Source organism: Euleptes europaea, chromosome 10, assembly GCF_029931775.1.
Source record: "Euleptes europaea isolate rEulEur1 chromosome 10, rEulEur1.hap1, whole genome shotgun sequence".
Classification (NCBI taxonomy): Eukaryota; Metazoa; Chordata; class Lepidosauria; order Squamata; family Sphaerodactylidae; genus Euleptes; species Euleptes europaea.
The window spans coordinates 65,639,442-65,661,474 of record NC_079321.1 but is presented as its reverse complement, the minus strand read 5'-3'; the positions used below and the strand labels follow the sequence as shown (position 1 = coordinate 65,661,474).

General features: G+C 40.4%; 1 protein-coding gene across 1 annotated transcript in view; it reads right to left on the bottom strand.

Annotated features, from left to right (window-relative positions):
* Window positions 1–22,033, bottom strand: part of CDC40 (cell division cycle 40) — a 65,295-nt gene that overhangs the window by 12,923 nt on the left and 30,339 nt on the right. The window contains exons 4-7 of the mRNA XM_056856276.1: window positions 6,844–6,927; window positions 5,286–5,425; window positions 3,235–3,331; window positions 1,575–1,714 (exon numbers count right to left, since the gene is read on the bottom strand). Of these exons, the coding sequence (XP_056712254.1) occupies window positions 1,575–1,714; window positions 3,235–3,331; window positions 5,286–5,425; window positions 6,844–6,927 (461 nt within the window). The remainder of the gene's footprint in view (window positions 1–1,574; window positions 1,715–3,234; window positions 3,332–5,285; window positions 5,426–6,843; window positions 6,928–22,033) is intronic.

Sequence of the window (22,033 nt, the reverse complement as noted above, 5' to 3'; positions counted from 1 at the left end):
GTGCGCAACCACAATTGCTATAAGCTCAGTTCACATATGGCAATTGCTGATACTATTGCAACTATAAAGAAGAATACAACAAACTGTGTTGCACCTGCCTAGGGAGAACAGCATGTGGATTAAGAATGACTATATGATCATCATTTTAAAGGGCTGAACTCTATTCCTTGCTAGTGTTCTGATACTGCGTTTGCTTTCATCCTGCTTTTTAAGAACAAGCTGGTTAAGAACAGGAGTTAGTTACAGGATAATTTGCTTCACGGAACATCCAGGAACAGCTGGAGATACTACCAAGCAGGTATCCCAAATCTAACCGAACAAAAACCACCCCCAGAACTCTATAACTTTGTCTGTGGCTTTAGGTTAGCTCAATTCTGTTAACAGACTGAAGGTAATATTATATGAAATATTATATGAAAGCACACTTGACAATGGATCCAAATTGACCAGTATAACAACAAGTGTTGAGGAATATTGGTTCCTGGAAAAATATGACAGTGTCTTGGCAGTCACCACAGAATTTCTCAGAGTCCCCTGAGAAAGTCTCAAAGAAATATTTACAATTTAAAGCATTGCAAAAATAGACTTATGAGTCTATAAATCATATAGTGAGTGCTTCCAAAGCAAAACACATTACTCTGTGAAAGAATGATGAGACACATGTAATGTTCACTAGTTCAATTCCCTAACAGGAACTCTTGATAGTGATTTATAGCCCATACATAAAATACCTCAGGATTAAATACCAGGTGATTCTACTGGTGGTGCCATGAGTTGAAATGCTGATTAGATGAGGTGCAAACAACTTAAAACCCAGTGAAGGACTTTTTTTGTTTACTTAAGTCATACAATGGAAAAAGGAATGATGCCCTACATAGGCTGTGAAACTAAATATTTAAAGTTCTGAATATAGCAAAAGGTTTTCACACATTATTAACAGACTCACACCAATGTGTGGCTAATGGCACCAGGACAGCTATGATTGTGTAGCTACCCTGAGGACTGTTCCAGTAAATAAAAAAGGAGGAATAATAAATTCTAACTTCAGAAATCTTATGATAGAATGAAAAGCTAAGCTAACACCACAGACTGTTGTGTATGGATTGCCCTTCTATACTGGGTTTCTGGACCAATGCCAATGGCTTTGAGAGCAGCTTATATTGATAAATATTTAGAACTGGAGCAGAGATAAGGTAGAAATAGGGGCTAAAACTTGTTCAAAGTACCTGTTCTCATTTAGAAAACTTAATCAGATGGGGAAGCTTTAGAAACCGTAATATTGCACAATGTCATGCAACACAGTTCCTAATACCACTCACACAGAAATCCCAATACCAATTAAATGACCCATCAGCTCAAATGTAATGTCATACAAATGAAAACACACAGTCCTGAGTATGTCTCACCCAGTAATTAAAGCGGTAGATGCAATGATGAAATTTGTACAAGGACATGTGCTGAAACACTAGAAAGTTTTGGAGGGGCTGGATCCATTGTTATAATGAAAGAATCAAGTTAGGCAGAGTACACACCATACACAAAGCAGGGAAAACTTAGTTTTAACCATATGTTACCTTTGTATGCCCAGACCACACATGGATCTGTTTCTTAGGAAGGTAACATTTCTCAGGGGGCACAGCTGAACGCAGGTTAACTCCAACATCCTGAGGGACATGAAGGTAGGACCTCCCTTGGTAGTCATACATCTCTTTGACTGAGAAAGAAGTCAGACAAAAAATGTAAAATTCTGTAAGATTTTCTCTAAAATACAACCCAATGTAAATATTAGACCATCTACCTTCTAAACACATCTCATTACTAGCGTATTAAACTCTGACTGGCTTTTTGCCCCCATCCTCCACAGGCCAAATATGGCTGAGGCTGTGTGCTCATGCATAAAACATCCAACTCTGTAGCAAGAAGTCTGACATTAACTGTGCAATCCTGAAGGGCCCCCCCAAAGCGCCATAGGCCCTGGTGTGACTCCACACCGGGGTCCAGGCCACTTTGTACCATGATAAGTGGTATGGACGCTATCCTAGGGGCACTTATGCTGGCTCCAGGGAGTGACGCAGCAGCACAGACCTCAGCCACCAGCGCTGCCACGCCAGCAATGAAATCCCGGAAGTTTCCATGCCAGTGTTGGGGGGGCATTCACAGGAGCGGAGCAGACGTTAGTCAGCTCCCAAACCCCTTCCAGCCTGGGAATGACCCTCCAAGCTGCAGTGTTGCCCTGTGTAGCTCTATGGAGAAGTTTCATGGGTTTCTATTTTTTTAATTCCTTTATTTTGGGTATTTTCCAGTGAGGAAGGCTCTGAGGAGGCGGCACAGCTGCGTCACTCCCAGCCACAACCTATCTACCGCCCCTTCAGAAATGGATGGCCCATCTGGCTTTGATTTTGATTGCAATGAAAAACAAAAAAGTTGCATGCTAGTGAGACTCTTTGCAATGAGAGTATGCATGTGTCTCTAAGGATGAAAAATCCTGTCTAATGGCAAAACTAACACCACAAACTACACTTAACTCAAAGTTTTATTTGTAATTGGAGGGGTATTAAAATTAATTAATACTCCCTGGAGTATGAAAATTAAACAGTCCCACTGAATGTATGAATCTCACGACAATGCTAGACCAACATGGTAAAGTGAAAAGAGACAGAGAAGCATGACACAGAAAAAAATCCAAAGATGTTTGGGCAGGGAACAGCAACACAGCTCTTCTTCCTGATGGCTGAACTGCATTGAAATCATAAGATGCCTACAATTTCAAGCTTTTATAGAGGCAACAATTTTTTTTGCTACAAACCTTTACTGTTGGAAATCAGAAGAGAATTATTTATATAAGAAGGTGATCAAGAAGTGCATGGAAGTAAAAATCTGAGATGTTTAGTTTTATGTGATAGAAATGACTAACCAAAGGAGGCTGCCAAATTAAAATACTAGGAAATGACATTTGTAACGAATACACAAGAAAATGATATTTCCACAGTGTTCCCAATAGTACAATCTGCCTACCCTCTAAATTTAACTGCATCTTCAAATTCTTTCCTGTGTTACCAGAAACAACAAACCAGGCGGTTTCTCTGTCTTCCTTTTTGTCATCTTTCTACATGGTATTCTGTAAGACGTTCTGGCACAGTACAAAAGCCAAAATACACAATATTTTTCCTAAATGATCAAACATTTGAAAATAGATCAAGAAAGTGTAACTGGACTGCTGAAGATGGCACTTACCATGCAGAATAGTCTTTTCTTCTCCAGGTTTATCATCTTCATGCTTGCCTTTCTTCTGTCTCTTTGCTGTTATTTCATCTAGTTCCCTCTGTTCTTCCTAAGTAGCCAAATTTTTAAGTTTTACTATTTTTGTTCTACAGAGAAATCTAAAGTGGCATGCTTCACTGAACTAGCTTCTTAAAATAATACTTTTGTTATCTTTAGAAAAGGTTCTTTAAAACAATTTAACACAAAATACCGTGGCAAACTATTAAGTCACCTTTTCACAAAGTAAGTCCCACAGATCACAGAGAAAGCTAAATGCATATCAAAAGCCAGAAAATTAATTTATCAATACACATAGAACATCCAATTATCCATCATTGCTTGTTTATCATAGAGTTGGTAAAAGGCTGCCTTGGCTTTGGCTGTGACCTGTACCTCCATTGATAAGGAGGCATCCAGAATCACACCCAGCCTCTCGACCTTGGGCGAAGGTGTCAATTGCACGCCATCAAGAGCCGGGAGCTAGCGTACCACCTTCAATCCACCCCGACCCATCCACAGGACCTCCGCCTTCAATGGATTTCGTTTCAGTCGGCTCTGTTTCAACCATTTCATCACAGCCTCCAAGCACCTGGCCATTGTGTCCAGGCTGGTATCCAGCTGGCCGTCCACATCAACAGGTAAAACTGGGTAACGTCAGCATACTGGTTACAGCCCAGCCCAAAACTCCGGACTAGCTGGGCAAGGGGGTGCATACAGATTTTAAACATAGGGCAGAGGATCACTCCATGCGGAACCTCACACCAAAGGGCTCTGCAGTGATACCTTCTCCCCAAGCGCTACCCTCTGTCCCCAACCATGGAGAAAGGACACAGCCACTGAAGCACTGTACCCCAGATCCCAATGTAATATTATTATCATTGTGTCTCAATGTGTGTGCCGGTGTTTTTTTTTTTAAATTGCAAACCATTTTTTGATTTTCTAAATATGTATTCTGCTCCTTTGGAGCTTTGGCAAAAGTCTGAAAACACATATTTTAATAAATAAAAATTATGTACATCTGATTTAGCAAAGCTTTCTTCAGTAAAGTCAGCACTATGGTGCTTATTTAATTTTTTTCCCATGCAGCTGGAAGCGTCCTATCAGATCTTTTATTGTATCCCAAACAAGAGTTTTAACATTTTGTTTTTGGAACATTACAGTCTTGAGTGACATAGAGGGGAAAAAAACTTTCACCCTGAGACATTTCTTGAGAAAGCTTAGTGAAAGATTGATAGCACTATTTGTTACTATGTCCTCTATGGAAGGAGATCAAAATATTGCAAGGAAAAGACTGCCGATGGGTTCAATAATAAGACGGATTTTTTTGTTTACTGATAGTGATAAATCCGTTACTGAAAAATTTGTCTCTCTTGCTTAGGCTGCTGTAAGACAGTGTGAAAAATCTGCACCTGAGCACATCACAGGATGTTTCTAGGAGAGCTGATGCCTTATTGATTTTATGTCCCTCCTTTTATGGATCTGACCTTAAAAAAATTGAGGCTTGTCTCCAATCATGTAGTTCCTTCAACAGAATGGCCTCTCCCTTCACTGATGAGAAGGGTGGGGATTTCTGCAGATTCTCCCTATCCACTGTAGACTCTACGCTGTTCCTGAGTGCCCACTTAACCACAAGGGACAAAATTTCAGCAGGGCAATAGGAGGGGAAAGCCCTGTGCTGCAGAGTCTAAAGATGATCGAATACATATCAGTATGATTTATGTTTTATACTTTTCTTTTATGGTTGAAATGTATTCCATTTTGTTATGACTTGGGCCTGAGACAAATAATCTAGTTCTGAGGATGAAGCTTTCTCACTGTATCACTTGCACCCTGCCACTTATGAGGTTGGGGGACCCTCCAAGGCAACAATCAATGTAGCTTAAGGGGCTGTAGCCGGAAGGAAAATTCAGAAACCTCTGAAGATTTAAGGGCCTCTTTGGATCCTACCCTGTGTGTGCTTAAAGAATTATCAGTATTGCTACAACTACACGTATAAGGAAAATAAACAAACAAGCGATGCTCACTTCTGAAGGTTTGGCAACATCCTTTTCATCAATGTACTTTGCCCACGGTCCCAAGAAACCGTCAATATTAGATGCATCATTCTCTTTGAATTTCTTCCTTTTTTCTGTTTTCTTCTGTCCTGTTTCAAACACTGTTAGACCTACGAGCAATGAAAGAAAGTTATACTTGCAGGCATATTTTTACTTTAAGAATCTCACTTATTTCCCTTTTAAAAATACTCGTAAATATCCAAAAAGGACACAATTTCCGTAATCACAATGCTTCTTTATTTAATCTTCAATAATAACATTCCAGCCTTAAACCGCTTGATGGCTCTGGGGCTGTCAGAAGGCTGTGAAAGCTGGTAAGGAATTTATGAAGTCTGGAGAATCTTTCCCCCCATGGACAGATACATGCCCCTATATATCTTTTCCAACAAGGAGCTCTCAGAGCTGAACGAATGGTAGGTTTCGAAATCATCAGCCCATAGATCAATCAGCTCCCTCTGCTCCATTGGCACATTTGGACAGTCAGCAGCCTAGAGATCTGTCCTTTCCTTCTGCATTCTCCAACAAAGGAACTGAGCCCAAGTCGAGAATTCCAAACAATTAGCAGATGTTACTAACATAGCCACAGGGATACAACACAACTAAACAAGACTGCAGAAAAAAAGGGAAAGAGGCACGGACCTGAAGTAAAGGCAGATGAGCAGAAGTACTGCAGAAGTACTGCAGATGAGCAGTAACAAGATGTAAAAATCCAAACACATGGAGAGAGCAAGGAAACAGGGGTTAAGGGGGAGACAGACAGTGAACTCAGCTGGACAGCACAAATAGGTCACCCTGGATGAAACCAATCTCCATTTACATCTGGTGGGCTTCTTGCTAGATGCAGGAGTTTTCCCTGATGTTTTGTTGCCAAATCTCAACTCTTAAGCCACCATTTCTCACAACACGTTTATCTCCAAGGCTCTTCCTCACTGAACAGCAGTGAGGCATAAATGCAAAACTTTTGACAGAAAGTTTTGACAGAACAGACTCTTTTGTTGCTCTATTATGATTTAAAGGCTACAAGCACCAACTGGATTTTGAAATAAAACAGATCCCTAGATATTATGTAGAAAAATGGCAGCCACAGTTTCCACCATCCAAACTGTAAATGGGAAGTGCGTGGGAGAAGTAGGGTACACCTTCACTTTCTAATATGTGAAGCAATTTCATGGAGAGTTTTTTCTGTTGGGAGTTATTCCCTTGCCACTCTTTTGAACAGTGAAGCTTCAGGCAATTCTTGCCCACTTCTGGCGGCAGGTTCTACCCATGCCAATGCAGACAACAATGATCCCTCTCAGAGTACAGCCACAGCATCCACAGAGCTACAGTAGTGGTTATTATTTTGCAGCCTTAGACGTAGTCCGATGGTAACAGTTGTTAAGTCCCTGACTGCTTAAGCACAGCAAGCTCAGGCTTATATTAAAAATAAAATTTATATTTTATGTGACATTTTTCTTGATTTAGAAACTTAACATTTTAAATACAACAATGTAGACGATAATTTAAACAACATACTCTGATTTCCTACCTTGGTTCTTTTCAGCTTCCTCAACAGATCCAATATATTTGGTAGAAACATCATAATTATCTACTGAGGGATCTAGAGCATATCCTGGAGAAGAAAGACAATGCCACAAATTAATATTAAGATTCTTCCTTTACAGATTATTTTTATTTCTAGTCATCTCTTGGGGGAAACGGGGACAGTAGTATGGGATGTTGCAATAAGGGGGAAGGGAAATTGGCAGAAACCATTGTTTTATTTATTTATTTAATTTTCCATTTGTGAGACAGCTTGCACAAAAGAACAAGGGGCAATTTCTGCCAATTCTGTGGTCAGTCTACTGAAGTTAGTCAGCAAATATATTGATTGTGTTTTAGAATGACTGTCCCTGCCCTGACTGATACTGAAATCAATGCTGTTAATACACACTTTTCACGTTTAGTAGTTTAACAAGACAAGCTAACAAATTTAATTATTGTTGACAAGAGCAAGGGTACATGGAAAGAATAGTGCCATTTTAATAAAACAGCTTATTTTTTATGCTAGTTCTTAGAATCTCTTCCTGGAGTAATGTATTTGCACTATTCTGGGCACTATAACAGTCATTTATTTCTAAGTGATAGGTTTTAAAAAGCGCATGACTATCTCTATTTTACATCCTTCACTCATAAAGTGTTCTGGGATCTCAAGGACATAACCATGGTGACTGAATACTTGAGATGAAAATCTAAGCATAGTAACCATTTGATGACTGAAGAAAATGTACTCTACAAAGGAATAAAGTACTTCCTTACAAGTGAGAAAATTTGACAAAGGTTGTATCATAGCTGATCAGTCCACCTCATCAAGGGCTAGCCTAAATGGAAGGGGCTGCCTTTGAAAACCACCTGGAAAGCACAACTGGCTCAGAATGCAGCAGCCATGGTCTGATTAAACCCTGTTTTAATGTGATGTCTGACTGCATCTCCCCCTAACAAACTGTGGTGGTTTGTTGGTAAGTGCTCAAATGGGATTCTAAATCATGGTTTTTACTAACTGGGCTTGTTGTGAAAGCTGAAGTTCCAATCTGTTCCATAGTACCGCTCCTCTCAGTCTCCTTCTTACAGAAAAGAAAGCACATTCCCTCTTGCCTTCTCTCTACACACTTGTACCCCTATCAGTGATGACTCATCAAGCAGAATTGGGTTTCAGAGACATCGGCCTCCTCAGGAAGAACTTCAAAGATAGCAACATGGCAAAGCAATGTGTGTGTGTGTGTGTGTGTGTGTGTGTAAACATTTGTTTTATTTGAATTTAAAGTCTAGCTATTCATTGATGCAGCTCAACAAACAAGGAGGGGGGGGTGGACCTGATGATCCCTACGAAAGGGCTACGCAGTTTACCAGTACTGACCAACAGCAATCAGGGTTCACACAACAGTGAGGCTTTGTTAGCAGCCTGGCAAAGCAAGGGAGATGGGCAGCATCAGAGGGCTTTGCGTGAAGGTGGGAAAGAAGATTATCTGAGAGAACTGTAGCCTATTACATAGTTTGCAAACTCAACAGGGTTTCTGCAACAAGCTATGGTTTAAACAAATAATAGTTTACTGTAACATCAAAATGTAACCCTGTGCTTCTGGGACTAATTCAAACTGCTGGTTTTAACTCTGAAAACTCTCAACAGTCTGGGTTCAGATTACAGGAATGCTTTATGGAGATATCTGCACCTTGAAGTCTTTCTTAAAGATCCCTAGAAATGTGGGGTGGAACATTTTCCAGCGCTTTGTTTTTCTGTGGCAAATTTTCTATTTCTGAAGATTCATTGTTTCATAAAAATAACAAGAAATGGATGCCACTACCAATACAATATTAGGCGAGCATGGCAATTGCAAAGTTGTAATTAATGTTTTTCAGGGGATTATCATTGTGACTGAATGTTTTATTGATATGTAAATGGGGGAGGGGAAAATAAAACCACAAATAGGCACAATCTCAAATTTTTAAAAATCAAATTAAGAATTCACCTGATTGGCTGTTCAGGTCAAATCAAAGCCAAAGCTAAAGCTAATATTCTAATTTAGGTGTCTCCTCACATGGTGGAAGGTTTATTTGATTTATTAATTATCATTTATCTTTCTATTATCATTTACCTTTCTAATGTGGACATAAGGCGGACGTACAACAGAGCTATTCAATAAATCAATATGTCAATTACAAAATATGATAACATTTGAATTATAATGATATCTGACTATAACAACAAAGATTCTTAGTAAAACAAAGCTATTCAGCCAATCAGCAAGTGGATTACAAACAATGATTACATTTGAGTCTAACAGCAAAGATTCCTAGTAATACAATATAAGGCAGTGGGGCTGGGATTGAAGAACTGAAGAAAAAACATATTATCCCTAATAGAGGTCATCTCCTCAGCTGATCCATAACATCACAAGTCTACTCTTCTACAAGAATGCCCTGCTGAACAATTCTGTTTTTCACATTTTGTGAAACAACAGAAGCCCGGGGGCTTTCTGTATAGCCTCAAACAGACTGTTACATAATGCAGGAGCTGCTAAAGAGAATGCACATGGACAGGCAGTTTGCCATTTTACCAGTTTGTAGGGTAGCACCTTTGCTCTGAGCAAGGCTGTCAAAGATAGGACATTTTGGAGGACTTTCATTCATAGGGTCGGCTTGAGTCGGAAGCGACTTGACGGCACTTAACACACACACACACACACACACCTTTGCTCTGATGAGTGAAGCTGTCACAGCAGAACATAGCAGAAGAAAACAGCCCTGTAAGAATATGGGCCCAATGAAGAGTTTTATAAATGTTAATTAGAAGAACTGAGCCCAGTAATAGATTGATAACTATGGAATGTCTGCAAAGTGGGAGTGACATGTGGATTACACTTAGCACCTGAAAGCAGACGGGCTGCAGTGTTCTATACCAAATGGAGATTTCAAGTTGTCTTTAAGAGCAGACCCATGTAGAGTGCATTACAGTAGCCTAGCCTCAAGGTAAACACAGAATGGATCCACGTGGCCAGGGCAGCTGATTCAAGGCAGGGTCATCTTCCTAGCTAAGTGAACTCGGAGGAACGCCCCCCCTTTTTTGCGATTGCACCACCTTGCTTCTCTAACAATAAAATTGGATCCAGGATCACCCCATGGCTCTTAACTGAGTCAGGCACATCACTCAGCTCTCTGTTTCAAAAGAGCCTGACTTATTTTCAATTAATAGATATCAAATCCAAGAAGGGGTTGAGATCCTTTTCTCATGTTCATCATACCTGTTCTAGGATCAATGTATTTCAGATCTCAAGAATATCAGAAAAAAGAATTAATGATACAGCAGTGGGTAGTTTCATATATGCAGACCACGGCCCAATTTATCTAAACATCTGATACAACAGTCCCTCAAGAAGACCTAGCATTTAAGTAATGAGCTAATAAATAACTCGAAAACTAAGGAGAAATTAAATAAACATCTTGAGACAGAGGAAGGCCGTTTACCTCATTTTGTAATAAAACCAGGTCCGGCTGCTCTTCCTTTCGACCAGGAAAACATTCTGGGTCACCGGTTTCCCACTGGTCGTTTTAAAAAATCCCTTTTAGCTGTCCCAAGAACACCCTCCCCCCAGTTACTACTGCTGACAAGAGAAGGTGGGGGGGGGGGGCGCAGGGCTGGCTGCCTCACCTAACTGGACAGCAATGAAGGAGATGGTTTTGTGCTGTAATTTGCGTTCTGTCATTTGGGCCTCGTGGTAGTAATTAAAATCTAGTTCTCTCTCTCTCTCTCTCACACACACACACACAAAAGAAGACCTAGCATCTAAGTAATGAGCTAATAAATAACTCGAAAACTAAGGAGAAATTAAATAAACATCTTGAGAAATTCTTCAAAATAAATATTCAAGCCAAGAATTCATATCTGGGAAGCAGTGAATAGTCATTTTAGGGGGATTGCCACCTTCATACCTTAATAAAATAACAGAGAAAGAGAAGAACGACTCTCTCCAAAAATACTTAGCTTGGAAAGACTATGTAAGAATAATCTGCCAGAATCCCTCCTGAAAGAGCTCATTTTCTGCATGGGTTTCTCCCTGTTGGTTCTGGCCCCATACTGCTTTGGTTTATCCCCTGCATGCATTTTTATGCCTTTAGTTTTCACTCTGGATTTTTTTGTTTTTTCTCTTTTTCTAGTCTTCTTGAGACCACTTTTACCCCAATGTTTTTCTAGAAGCCAGTTTTGAATTGGCTTTGTCCTCGTGTATGTTTTGATCATTTTTTTCCAGCCAACTCTAACCCACTGCTCAATGATTGGACTGTCATGGTCAAACCATTCCCTCTTCCCCCCACCCTGAAGATGGTTTTTTTTAAAAACAGCAATAAAATCATTATATATTGCTGGAGTGTTGTAACAACAGACTTAGGAGGTTCTCTGAACTTCCAGCTTTCATTAAAAAAAAAGTTAGTATCTAGCTCAGGGGTGTCAAACAATGCCCAAGGGTCAGATCCGGCCCCTTGAGACCTCTTAACCAACCCAAGAACCAGTTGAGGCAGTCACACACCCCTCCTCAATCTGGGCTGGCGAAGCATGGCCCAGCCTAACCTAGTGACATTTATGTCATATCCAGCCCTCATAACAATTGAGTTTGACACCCCTGATCTAGCTCCTTCCCCTTGGAAGATATACCTTTACCCTTATATCTCTGCAAGGGAAAGAACATTTTATTTTAGATTAAAGCTGGAAATTCAGAGAACCTCCTAAGCCTATTATTACATATTGCTATAACACTCCAGCAAAGATATTGATGTTTTAGTGCCATTTAAAAAAGGGGGGGTGTTGTGATGCCACTGATGATGACAGCACCCTCCCTTAAAAATTCTCATTACTGGACATGTGGAAGGAAATAAACTTACTCTACAACTGTGAAAATGCAGAGGGAGGGCAGATGTACAGAACAACCGTGCCCAAACCAATTCCAACGCATGTGGATCAACTCCCAAGAAAATCAGGAGTAACTCAAGCAAGCAGAAAAGCCCCAAGTCAAAAAAACAAACTTGAACAAATTGTCTGTATGCCTCTTTATTTTAAAAACAAACAAAGATTCTTTGAATGTGGGGATAAAGTTGGCAGATTATTAGCCTCACAATTAAGAAAAAAACAAGCAAAAGAAAAAACTGTGGGCATAAAAATGAAAAATTGGTTAATACCTTCAAATATTAGTTCGATCACTAATGCGTTAACTGAATATTATCAAACAGTATATAAAACTAACAACCCAAACATAGCTGAGGTTATGAACTTTTTAAGCAAATCTAAAATCCTACATTAACAGATGATGATTAAAAGAAAATGCATGAAAGGATAACTTTGCAAGCAGCAGCAATGGCCATTCAGAACCTTAAACTGAATACAGGACCCGGACCCAAGGTTTCAAGCCTGCGTTTTATAAGAGCTGCCTGCACATTATACAGGGGGTATCCCTGCTTCATGCAAATGATATTTTTTTTAATCCAAACATCTCCCTAAAACATGAGCAGAGAGTATTGTTTGACTCCTAAGTGCTCAAAAGATCCTAACACTTAGTGAGCTTGTGCCACCCCATCACTCTACTGAATCTCATTTACAAAATACTGACATTCATACTAGCCAACTGTCTGAAGGGTATAATTAGTAAATTTATATCATCTGACAGAGTGCTTCATGGTCGATCTCTTGCCAGCTTGGGGGGGGGGTTGCCTATTGCCTCTATTTTTATTTTTGGAAAAGGCTTTTTTCACCTCTGTGGCAGCTGGGAAGCCTCAGAGGAGGTGGCGCAGTTGCGCTGCTCCCGGCTGCCATGGATCTGCCCCCTTTCAGGATTGGGCTGCCTGTCAGCTTTTCTGTTTCTGAATGGAAACCCATGTGATAGAGTGAAACACAGATTTTTGCTAGAATCTCTAGTGGCCTTTGGTTGTGCAGATAACTTTTTAAGATGGGCAAATCTGATATACTCACAATCTTTTGCTAAAGTCAGCATAAATGGTGTCTGTCTCCTCAAATAGACATCAGAAAAGGTGTTCTTCAAGGATACCCTCTTCTGCTCTTCTTGTCACAATCTCTTTGGAATCATTAGCATTTATGGTGAGGAAGGAGATGAAAATTCAGGGAGTTAAAGTGAATTTATCCCACTACAAAATTGGTCTGTATGTTGATGACATTGTTATCTTTTTATCAGGTATCGAACAACCTTGTCAAGAATTAGAGACCCTTGTTATGTAATATGGCGGAGTCCCAGGGTACAAACTGAATGCAGATAAAACTGAGGTAATCTGTTTCAATACAGGCTTGAGTGAATACAAAGAGGATAACTGGATTTTGGGTATGAAGAAAATGAATCATACCAAGTATTTGGTTAAGAATATTAAAGGTCTTTATAAAATTAATTATAATCCATTAATAGCTGAACTAAAAATAAATTTCATACTCTGGGAACCCCTAAACCTATCCTTTCTAGAATGCGTGAACATAAACATCTTCTCAGGTTAAACATCCTTTTTTGCAAGTCACCAGCTGAAATTCCTGATAAAGTGTTAAAAGACTGGCAATAACTATTAAATACTTTTACCTGGGATAAAATGAGACCTAGGATCTGAGGGAGCAGTACTGATGATAAAAAGTTACTGGGGATACCTAACCTCAAAATATTCCACCAGACTGTCAGAATAGGCTAACTGAAAGAATGGATATTAATTAAGGAATATCAACTTGTATTGACAAATATTTCATAAAAGTTCCCAAGAAAATATGGCCCTGGGTGAAGAAAATAAATAGCAAATATTACTGCAATAATGATAATGTGACAACAAATGCTATACTTTAAGATACGTCTGGGACCAGCTGAAGAATAAATGTCACCCAGAACCTCCCCCTTAGCATCTGTTGTTAGAAACATGATGAGCTGGGCCCAAAATTTTCTCCCTTGAAAAAGTGGGAGATATTTGGGCTCAGCGAATACAGAAATTTGATAATAATTAAGTAGTGTCATATAATGATATAAAAGATTGCAATGATCCTAACATCACAATATTTGACTTCTTGCAAATCAAGGGTTATTTGTGTGGAATGATAAAAGAGGAACTTTGTTCTGAGACTAGTATCAAAACTTGAGAGCCTGTTATTAATGTAATTATGGAACTAATTTTACAGTTTGTCACTCCTTTAGAGAAAACTTCACGAAAATGATTTATCGGTTGAATTTAACTCCTTTAGCGTTGGCAAAGATCTACAGTACTGTGCGTAGTACATGCTGTTTTTATGGAGTAGATAAGGCTGACTTCTTCCATATGTGGTGGCACGCAAATGTACCTCCAGTTATTGGAAACAAGTGGTGAGGACTGTGACAGCTGGGTTAGGAAAACAGATTTCCCCACAAACCAGAGACATTACTGCTGAATTATGTACCTGACCTCCCTAGAGATCTTCAAATGGTTGCCTTACATACTATTACTATGGCCAGATTGGTCTTTGCCGGGAAACTGAAACACAAAAAAAATATGCTCAAGATTCAAGATTGGCAGTTGAAAGTAAAAGAGTCCCATGTTTTAGGGAAATTAACAGCATACAAAAAAACAACTCCTCTCCAAAAAACCCAGTGATGTATCCAGATTGGACTAATTATGGTTTGGAGTTGTACATAGGATGGAGCTGGCAACAGAATAGTTAGAAATAGAATCAGGATCGCTGTTGATATTCTTGTTTTTTATGTTCACGGGGCAGTATGTAATGGGTAAATCTTCTGAATATACTTATTAGTTTCTTTTCTGCCTCTTTGGGGTTGTAGTTTAATACATCCTAATTTTAAAAAATCGGGGAAAAGTGGGGAGACTCATGTCCTTTAGGGCCTCTGCCTTTCAATCAACATTATCTCACCAGGATTCAATTTGAGCATGCTTACTTTAGCCATTCAACTACAACACTTGGTTCAAAGATTCTATAACGTCACCAAGCAATTTGGATTAATAAATGTAGAGTTCAGCATCGTCAACATATTGATGGCACCCTAATCCAAACCATGAATGATGTCTCCCAAGGGCTTCACATAGAGATTGAACAGCATGGGGGACAAAATTAAACTCAGTGGAACCCCACAAGTCAGGTCCCACACTATGGAACCTTACAGCAACCTTGTGAGTTCTGTCCATAAAGACTGACTGAATCCAATTCAAAGCACATCCTTAATCTCTACTTCTATGTCCAAATATCTCAACAGGGTGACATGGTCCACAGTCTCAGAGTCAGTGCATGTTGTGCCAGGGGTTTTCCACACATCTCTGTACCCTCTTGTGGAAAACAGGGTTGCATTTACCCATAACTGTTTTTCATCAAATATCTTCTGTGCATGCACATTGGGACTTCACATGAGCAGGCCAGCCACGGACAAGAACTTCCTAGCTTGCACAACATGGTGCAGTGGTTAAGAGTGGTGGACTCAAATCTGGGGAACCAGGTTTGTTTCCCCACCCCTACACATGAAGCCTGCTGGGTGACCTTGAGGTAGTCTTCTCTCTGAACTCTCTCAGCCCCACCTACTTCACAAGGTGTCTGCTGTTGGGAGAGGAAGGGAAGGCAATTGTAAGACACTTTGAGACTCCTTAAAGGTAGTGGGGAATAAAAACCAAGTCTTCTTCAGCGTGGTGTAGTGGTTAAGAGTGGTGGTTTAGAGAGGTGGAGTCTGATCTGAAGTACCGGGTTTGATTCCCCATTCCTCCACATGAGTGGCGGACACTGATCTGGTGAACTGGATTTGTTTCCCCCCTCCTGCACATGAAGCCAGCTGGGTTACCTTGGGCTAGTCACACACACTCAGCCCCACCTACCCCACATGGTGTCTGCTGTGGGGAGGGGAGGTAGTTGTAAGCCGGTTTGATTCTTCCTTAAGCAATAAAGTTGGCATATAAAAACCAACTCTTCTTCTTCTATCAACTGGAAAGGTGCTCCTCACTCTCAGCACATAAGGCAATGTTTTCCCACCAAAACCATTACACATCATGAGGGAGGAGCTCCATTTCCCCTTAGTTCTCCTGAGCCATAAAAGACTCCAGTAAAACACCCTTAAAAGAGCTCATAGTGGGACAAGGAGAAAGGAATGCATGCCTGCAGAGAAGACACTCAATTAACAACAGTTACAGGTAAGTGCAACCCTGTTTTTTTGGTCCTCTGTGCAGTCCCACATTGGGAGAATAACAAGCTACTCACCAATGATGGTGGGAGTGAGCCTCAGTCAATACAGCCTTCCCAACCGCTGACTGTCTCCTGGAATTTGTGTCTACAACATAGTGATGGTTGAAGGTGTCAGAGAAAGACAACATAGCAGCTATGCAAACATCTGGCAACAGAATACCACATAGCTGAAGAAGCTTGTGCTCTAGTTGAGAGGGCCCAAACGGACAATGGACAAGGAACTCTTGCCTCAAGTACTTACAAAAATAGTTCACATTCAAATTCAAAAACCTTTATTGGCATAACAAATCGTACAAGGTATTCCAGAATTTGGCAAATGATAAAACATCAATATCGCAATCTGTAGCAATAGATATGAATAAAATGAGGTATGCCGGAGTACAGTGAATATAAGGTATATATAGAAAACTAGTGTCTACAAGTAACCGGAATAGCAGCTATTATATTTTTTGTTTGATTTTTATCATTAGAGCTTGCTTCAAAAACATGGCTACTATTTCTGTAGTTTCTGGATCATACCCATTCAGTAAAAGTCTGAACAAAGAGTGGGGGGAAGAGTTCCTATCAAAAATTGATGGCATTAAAAATTTAGTACGTAGGTCCGCTAGCATTTCACATTCCAATAAAATATGATAAATGGAGTCTATCTGATTCAAGCCACAGCCACAAATTCTCTTTTCCAAAGGGGTACCATTAAATCTCCCGAATAAAACTGCCGATGGAAAGGCGTTTAGTCTAGCTAGCATACAGGCCCTGCAGAGGGGAGGATCACTTAGAAAGTAGAAGTAATCCTGGAGGAGTCCAAAATTGGCAGAAAGACCCAATTTGGATAAAGAACAAGATAAAGGAGTTGCAGGCAGGATTGTTTGTCTTTCATGGTCAAGTAGTCTTTGCTAAATAACTCCGAAAATGGTTTGGCTGTCCAGCATCAATAAGTTGTCTATATCTAATCCCAAGGTTTTCAGTTTGTGTGGGATAAGCGTGAACCAGTCTGTATCTGCAGCTTCTTTTAATAAAAAGGGAGTAAGATGATTTTCATTTGGAGAAAAATGAATCTTAATCCAGTATTTAAAAGTTGAGAGCCAAGCTTTGGTCTCTAAAATCATCATTCCAGTTTCACTAAGGATAGATTGGAATGGGACGCAACTAGGAAGTCCTAGTATTTGGCGGAGGAAGGAAGTCTGTACAGCTTCCAAATTTTTATTCAATGCTTCTACCCAGACAGGAATTCCATACAGTAGTTGTGCCAAAATCTTAACTGTAAAAACATGAATAGCTGCAGGTACATATTGGTTCCCTTTTAAGTAAAAAAATCGTTTAATCTGTGATGCTGAATATTTAGCTAAGTTGATGACATTATTTCTGTGATTTGTCCAAGTTAAATTGTAGTTAAAAGTGAGACCCAAATATTTAAAAGTCTTGACCTGCTCTATTGGGACATTGTCGATGGACCATTTTGAAAGATGCCAGCTTTTGGTGAAAACTAGAATTTTGGTTTTGGCATAATTAATTTGCAATTTGTTATGTTTACAATAATCGGCGAACAGTTGTAGATGTCTTAATAAGCCGACCCTTGTAAAAGATAAAATAGTGGCGTCATCGGCGTAAAGTAACAGTGGAATTTTCAGGTTTCCAATCTTAGGGGAATGACCATCAATTGAGTTAAAAATCTTTGGAAGATCAGCTAAAAATAGACTAAAAAGATGCGGGGCTAAAACGCAGCCTTGTTTCACTCCTTTTGAGTTAGGAATTTTGGGTGTTAAGTGGCCTTCATCCGAGAATTTGACCTGGCAAAAGGTACCTCTGTGTGGAGTTGTTTAATGAGATATAAAAGGCAGGGTCTATGTTCAGGGACTCTAATTTGTTCCAGAGAAGGTTCCAATCAATTGAATCAAAAGCTCCTTTTAAATCTATAAAGGCATCATATAACTTTTTTGTGCCCGATTTCATATATTTTTTTGCTAGACAAGATAAAAGGAGACAGTGGTCCACTGTGGAACATCCTTTTATAAATCCAATTTGTTCAGGGCCAATGATTTTATTATCCTGTGTCCATTTAACTAGTCGTTGTTCTAGATATTTAGCATAGATTTTAGATATAATGTTCAAGAGGCTGATTGGGCGATAATTTTCGGGACAGTCTAATCCTCCTTTTTTATAGATTGGTATTATTGCACTTAGCCAATCTTCAGGAATAGAGCCAGAATTCTTGATGGTAGTAAATAGCTTTGCTAGTGGATCTGTCCACCAGTCTGCATTTTTTTTAAAGAGTTCTGGAGGCAGCGCGTCCAAACCTGGAGACTTCCCAGATTTTAATTTCAAAATTATATCTTTTAAATCCACTGATCTCACTGGTTCCCATGAAGGGTAAAGAGAGTCAGTAAGGGCAGCTGGGATTATATTGGTTTGTGGAGGGCAATCATTATCCGCATAGATGGAAGCAAAGTAATCCATCCAGGTTTGGGGTTACAAAAATAGTTTAATGTTCGTAAATAGAAAAATAAAGCACTCCCTCAAATCTAAGATGTGTAGAGAGAATTCTGCCTTTAAGCAAGTATTGGGGAAGAGGCAACAAGATTGGGAGAGGTAAAAACATGAAACAATCTTGGAGAGGAATTGAAGGTTAGGCCTTAACATCACTTTATCAGGGAAGAATTGTGTGAAGGGGGGTCTGCCCACAAGGCTGCCAGTTCCCCCAACCTCCTAACAGAGGTGATATAACTAAGGAAACATATCTTTAAAGACGGCACAGAAAAGAAGCAGGTCTCCAGTGGTCCAGAGTAAGCATTAGTTGTATCAGAACGAAACACTGACTCCATTTGGGAATGATAGGGTGTCTTAGGCGGATATAAAGAAGCCCTTCAAAAACTCTTTGGAAACATGGTGTGTGTGGGGGAAACGTGCGGCCATCTACAAGGTCACAAGACGCCAAGATGGCTACACCTTTAACAAAGACAGTGCAAAACCTGACTTACTGAGAGAATAGAGATAATCTAAAAGCAGCAGCAAAAGCCAGGTTAACGAACAACCCTTTGTAAGTAACTAGGAGGAAAACCTGTCCCACTTACGAGTGGACTGTTTCTGTGCATTTGGAAGCACTATTTGGGTTTCTTCAGAGAAATTCCATCTGGTGGATTTAGTAGCCACGCAGTGAGTCGAAGCCTGGGGTCACTGTGATGCAGAACTGACCCTCTGTGGAGAAGGCTGGTGGCCAATGGGAAGTGGATGTACCTTCCCTTCACTATTTCCTTCAGTGAGGAAAACCAAAATGGCCAAGGCCTGAAGGGAGTAATCAGAATGCAATGTGCCCCCTGAGCTCTGATCCTTCACAGAACTTTTACAATTAATGGGGTAGTGGGGGAAGGCATAAAATAAGCTTCATCTCCAGGGGATTTTGAAGGAGTTCCCAACAGAATCGTGATCACCCCACACTTGGAACAAAAAAACTGCGGCTTTGGTATTGTGGCTGGTGGCAAATAAATCCATCTGCGGGAAACTCTACAGAAGAAAAATTGGGAGAATGCATTTGTCTGTCAGGTACCATTCATGATGTAGCAGACCCATTTTGCTGAAAGAGTCTGCTCTTGAGTTGTTCATGCCAGCATTATGTATGGCCAGCAATGTTATGTTGTGATGCGCTGCCCAAATCCAAATTGCAGTTGCCTCTGCACAGAGGGACAGCAAAATGGTTCCCTCTTTCTTGTTGAGGTAGAACAAGGCAGTGATATTGTTTGTCTGCACCTGAATGATTTCGATGCATAGTAAATCTGCAAAAGAAACAAGGGTGTAACAAACTGCTCAAAGGTCAAGAATGTTAATGTGTAAAACAGGCTCAGTTGGGGACCATGTGCATTAGAACCAATGCATTAGAACAATGGGCACTCCAATCTAGACAAAAAGTGTCAGTGGCAACAGTAAGGTTGGGAACCCCAGAAGGGAACCCCTTCAGTAAATTAGGATCAGAGGTCCACCAAGCCAACGATGAGGGAACCAATCATGGCACAAAAAAAGTATTCAAATGAGAGTGAATGCAAGGGTTCATAACTCGGAGGAACCAATTTTGGAGGGGCCTCGTGTAGCCTAGCTGTAAGAACAACAGCAACAGTAGACAGCATGAGGCCTAACAGTCTTTGGATTTGGAAAAACAGAGCAGGGTCTATTGGATTAAAAGCTAGAGATCAGAAGATGCAAAGACCTGAACTGATCAGGTGGGGGAGAAGCTGTGGCAATCATGGAGTCCAAGATGGCTCTGATGAATTGAATGCATTGGGAGGGATTGCTTAAATTTGTTCCAATTAACTGCCAGGCCCAATTTAGTTGAAGTTAGGATCTTAACTCTGCTTCTGATGAAACAACCAATAACCAGTCATCCAGGTATGGAAAGACTGTAAAGTCCTTTGACCATAAAAAGCAACCATCATAGCCCTGCACTTAGTGATTATACAAGGGGCAGTCATCAACCCAAAGGACAACACCATATACTGGAAGCAGGTACTGCACACATGAATAGAGATACCTCATGTGACTTGGGTGAGTGGAAATGAGGAAAAGTAAGCATCCTTTAAATCCACAACAACCAACATGAATTTAATAGTAACATTTGTAACACAGAAAGAAGGGAAATCATATGAAATCAGTATGTCAATGGTTGTCATGGCCCAGGCTTCAACAGGCAAAACTTCATCAGAGGAAGAGCCTGAGCAGGGAGAAATAACGGGCATTGCACCTCAGAGAGCTGAGAATGCAGGGCAGGGCGAAGGACAACAGGTAGGAGTAAACACCAGCCCCGCTGAGGAGTTGGAAGTAAACACAGAATCACCTCCTTCGGCACAACCAGATGCAGCTGTAACTCCACAGAAGCAGGACCCACCCAGCTCGCCTGAAGCCACTCAACAACAGCACAGGCAAAAAGGAAGAATGGAGTTGCAAAGTAAAAGGAGAAGTGCGCATCTACAGGAACTAAGGAGACGGCTCCAAGACTGTGAGTTGTCTGAGGATGAGAACTAAGGCAAAGAGAAACAGCTTAAACCCAGGCTTGGAACAGACAGACGTTGCGAAAGCAATTGTTGCAAAAGGATCTCTGACTTTTGTTGCTGACGCTCCTGGACTTTGATAAACGGACTTCTGACCCTTGGACCGGACTTTTGACTTCCCCTCTGCACGCTGACTTTATTTTGGTTTCTAGCTCCTGGCGGGACTCCCCCGGATTCCTGCATTCCTGAGATAACAGCCTGCTCTCAAGACCAGTAGCCGGCAGTAACCCGAGACGACCTGGCCTAGCACAATGGTTTTCAGTGCCTTTTGGGATTTTCCCTTACATGGAAACAACGTAAGGGAAGTGCATGCTATACTGTCTTCAATTTTTTACAAGTATTATTCCAATAAAAAAGATTTCCACATAAATTGTTGGATCCAGACTAAACTGGCCATTTCCACCAATTCCTTCTTCCACTGAAGACACCCCCATGTTATTCCTCAGAGTTTCCTATCTCCCAGGCGCAGCATTTTGTAGAGATCAGCAGGCAGCAGTGGGAGGGTGGAAGCAGAGAAGTTCCATTCTGTTGATGGAAAATTTAGTCTTGATCCAGGATATGGGGGGGAGGTGTACACCCACCAAGGACATTTAACTTGCTTCTTCCCCGACAGCATTTTTGAATCAGACTAAAGGAAACTTTGAATTTGTACATGTTGTTGCTCTTTTCTGCTTACATTTCTGCTTTACATGGCACATTATTTTGCTTATCTGCCATGTAATGGTTAATTTTGGATCCTCTTGTTTTATGTAACTGCATAGGTTACTTACTTAATACAATCTGCTGTATGTTTATTTGCCTTGTGTACTTGGAAAAAACAAAGGTAGGATATAAATGCTTTAATAAATAAGCAACATCACTTTGGGGCTAAGGGACTAGGATGCATGACTGCAGGCTCTCCCTTCCCCAGATCTCTCTCTATCAGATATTAATACTCAAGTAGTGATATCCAACTGTCATACGTAGCA